Source organism: Phoenix dactylifera, chromosome 9, assembly GCF_051530095.1.
Source record: "Phoenix dactylifera cultivar Ajwa chromosome 9, Ajwa_hap1_PhDact_Kaust_v1.1, whole genome shotgun sequence".
Taxonomy (NCBI): Eukaryota; Viridiplantae; Streptophyta; class Magnoliopsida; order Arecales; family Arecaceae; genus Phoenix; species Phoenix dactylifera.
This window is the reverse complement of record NC_143198.1, coordinates 7,209,641-7,213,449: the sequence shown is the minus strand read 5'-3', so window position 1 is coordinate 7,213,449 and position 3,809 is coordinate 7,209,641. Positions and strand designations below refer to the sequence as shown.

Sequence of the window (3,809 nt, the reverse complement as noted above, 5' to 3'; positions counted from 1 at the left end):
AATCAGGTAGTTGATGAAAAATTGTATATTCTCTCTAGTGGTCAATAAAGTTATGCTTACATTAGAATCATGCATATATATAGTGGCCAAGCTAATGTAGCATGAACAGTGAAAGGTAAATCAGTAATCAGAATTATACTAGAAATAGGATCCAATAATAAAAAAACATGTTAGAATTATTCAACCATTAAAAAATTTAATAAAAAAATCCAGCAAAAACTTCTGAATCTAAATATTTGCTGGTCGAATTCTCTCCACGAATCTACCAACCATTGTAAAGCTTGGTATGGTAGTAACTGCTCATTGTACCCTATGTTGTATCACAAGCTCCACTCTAGTCTTTGACTGGCTCATATTCGTTGATCATTACTACTTTCTTTCGATCCAATACATATGCTAATCGATAAAATGCATTTACTTTGCCGGAGTAATACGTGGATGACATAATTATTTTTTATGATATGAATAAAGTGTATAGCTTTCTTCTTTTGGTTCTTGCAAGCCTTACAGAAATGTAAACATTATATGTTGACACTAATTTGAGCTCATTTCTGGTCGGAACCTCCGGTTGATGGAAGAACTAATTTACAGCTCATTTGCAAAATAGCAAGATAAGTAGTTGTTCTTTGCATTAAAAGAAGTTGTGTACACCAGCCAATCTATAGAAAAACTATCATGAAGGAGAGGCACTTTCTTTTATATGATGCCCAGGTTCTTGAGACCCAGGACGATTCCAACGCCCATTATGTGGCCTACTGTCCCACATGCCAAGGTATCAGCCAAGGTGAATCCGGCCGGATCGCCGGTCTGCAGCCCGGATTCACGCACCTCGAGCTTCAGCCCTGCCGTCGCCTTCCTGTTAGCCGATGGTGCCAATCCAAACCTCCCGGCGAACAGCATCAAGGTTGTGGTGGTCACCATTATCTGCCCAAATTAGATCACCCCATCAAAGAACATGGACATGGTCTGCTTGTCATAAATCTTGTCTAGAGTTGAATTCATATACCAAAACATATCAAGATGTAGTTAGTTTTTGATGCCATGATTGCTTGTTCTCGGGCTTAATTTCCATTCATCAGAATATTTAAGTTCTTTTGTATACATATTTTCCTAAATATTAAAATTTACATAAATACCCTTCTAAAATTGATATTTGCATGTACATCCTTATAAAATACTTGCTTTGCATGTATACCCTTTTATTTTCTTTTTTTCTTGTATATGTATCCATACCATTTAATGCCGTAAAAAAATAGCAGTTTAAAATTAAAAATGACTGAAATTCCTTAATGAGTAGATATGTAAAAAGAAACATTTATAAGGATATATATGCAAATAATACTTTGCGAGTGTATTCATACAATTTTATATATTTAGGAGACTTTACATGGAAAAAAATTCTAATTTTATTTTTTTTCTATTTCAACTTGTTTTAACACTCAGATTTCTTTAGTGCCTCCTCCTCAATATTTTTTATAAAAATATTGCTTAAGAAAAAAAAAAGTATTTTGTGAGGGCATGCATGTAAATATTAATTTGGAGAGCATTCATACAAATTCTAATATGTAGAAGGGTATCTATGCAAAAAATCTAAGATTTTTTTTTTTTTGCGTGTATACCCTTCTAAATACATGACATTGCGTGAATAACCTTCAAAGTTGCTATTTGTGTGTATACCCTTATAAACATGTCTATTTATATATTTGCCTACTATGGGTATTTTCATCATTTTAATTTTAAATCACTAACTTTTTAACGGCGTTAAATGGCATGGATAGATACGCAAAAAAGAAAAAAAAATGATATACATATAAAACAAGTGTTTGATAATACTATACATGTAAATATCAATTTTAGAAAATTATTCATGCAAATTTTAATATTTAGGAGGACATGTGCGCATAAAATTCCATTTTAAAAGAGTTGTCTGCAGTGCTTACAATGTTTGTTGGTGAACCAATGAAGCCACAGCGAGCACCCAAAGCTCCTTTTCCCCGTTGCCTGGTCGGTGGCAGCATCACCTGCCAAAAGAACAAGAGAGAGTTGGCCAGAAATGGTTGGACTCATACAAGAAAATGATTGTGCAACTTAAACCATAACATGCTTCCCTTCATTTCTTTTCAAAAATACATCTTTTTTGTGTAATGATTACTAAAGTTGAAGAGAAATAGTAGATAAGTTGTATAGAATACCAAAGTCTAGAACTGTGAAGCATAGTAACATCAGGAGCTTATATACCCTCTAACCTTTGTTTTGTTAGCATTTTCCATCTCTAAAAAGTCATGAAAACCCACTGGAGTTCAAGGAGAATCATGCAATGGACTCCAGTGGTTTTTATAACTTGAAACTCATCACAAAAACTTTTGAGGTGGGCAAGTAGTGGTATGTAACTTACCATGGATGGTTGGGCCTTGAGGCCACTGAAGTGTGGAAGAGAAGTCATGACTGTGGGTGGAGTGGCGAGCTTGGAAGCCATGGCTTCTTGCCAGTGTAGGAATCAAGAACTACCCTTCGTTGGGTTTTCAGGTCTGGGACTTGAAGAACCTTTAAAGCTTTGGAAATGGAAGCCTCGAAATCTTGGCCACAAGAGAGGCTTGTGGCCTCAGGCCGCCAGCGGATAATCTCTAGATTTCTTGGTGCTGACGTGGCTGTACCTGGTTAGCGTTTGCCAACTGGATAAGATATCGTTTTGAGACACCGAGTTTGATGCTCAGTTTAACTGGCCATTTTGGGCTGAAAATTTCATTTAAACTTGGGTTGGGTTCAGGCATGACCACATCTATGGATTAGCTCTTTTTTTTCCCTATTAAGGGATTTATTGATCTCTTATCTGGTGTTTCAACTTAGTTGAAGGCATCTCGTGTAGCACCCACTAAGATGATTATTCTTTTAGGCTAGATGTGCGTGTGCTCATCAAGATCAAAATTATCCTAATTAACATGCATTTGCTCAGTTTAAGCTCATCTATCCCGAATATCAAAGCACAATGTTCCTACATTTATGACTCTCGATTTTTGTCCCACCGCCTAGCTGTTACAATCCTATGTAATCCAAAATTTAGGATAATAATTGGAAAGAAAGAAAAAATTATGAGTGGCAAGAAAAGTTTTTTATAATTTAGACATTTATTATTGCACTACTAAAGTTTCAAACTGCTTTTAAGCAAACACCTTCAATTGGAATGAATAATTTTTAAACAAAAATACCTCATTCTTAATTGGCATTTCTTTTTCTAATGTGGTGCTTTGAAGCCTTCTTTGTATGCATCCCCATAGAGTTGCTATTACGTGCTTTTCCTTCAAGTTTAAGATTCTTTCTCTGAAGCGCAGCCTAAAGACCTTGCACTTACAAAATAAATCCTCAATATTTTTGCTAATAAAGAGAATATGAGAGTTTTCTGAGTGCTAGGTTTTCCATATACAAACATTTTTCTTGTTTTTATTGGCCTCCCAAAATATAGTTGAGAAGCAATCCAGTCTAAGAGTAAGTATTTTTCTTTTAATTCCTCCCCCATCAGTATAGACTGCAATTCTATGAGGTAAATGTCTTCCTTCGACAGCTGTTTGAAGTGACAAAGAACAGGATCACCCCACTTATTTCTAATGATACCACCAATGCCAGATTAACTTCTTGATGTAAAGCTGTCAGTGTAAAGTTTAAGCCATTGAGGAGAGAGCTTTTCCCATAAACAAGTCTTAACAATGGAGCTTTTAGTACAATTGGATGGGATCGACTTGTTTCCAAGCTGGAACCAGTCTAAATTTTTTTTGGTCCAATATGAATTGAAGTTACTTGGATTAATATTGGAT

General features: G+C 35.3%; 1 protein-coding gene across 1 annotated transcript; it reads right to left on the bottom strand.

Annotated features, from left to right (window-relative positions):
- Window positions 1–595: 595 nt before the first annotated feature.
- On the bottom strand, window positions 596–2,580 carry PSAK (photosystem I subunit K). The gene is made up of 3 exons (XM_008796247.6): window positions 2,396–2,580; window positions 1,941–2,021; window positions 596–924 (listed from the first exon to the last, which is right to left on the bottom strand). The coding sequence occupies exons 1-3, from the start codon at window positions 2,474–2,476 to the stop codon at window positions 697–699; spliced, it is 390 nt and encodes a 129-aa protein (XP_008794469.1). The 5' UTR covers window positions 2,477–2,580; the 3' UTR covers window positions 596–696.
- Between the last annotated feature and the right edge of the window lie 1,229 nt (window positions 2,581–3,809).

Coding starts and splice junctions, on each gene's coding strand:
- PSAK (XM_008796247.6), bottom strand. CDS start 2,476: ATGGCTTCCAAGCTCGCCACTCCACCCACAGTCATGACTTCTCTTCCA. Junction 2,022..2,395: donor TCAAGGCCCAACCATCCATG/GTAAGTTACATA, acceptor TTCTTTTGGCAG/GTGATGCTGCCACCGACCAG. Junction 925..1,940: donor TTGGTTCACCAACAAACATT/GTAAGCACTGCA, acceptor TAATTTGGGCAG/ATAATGGTGACCACCACAAC.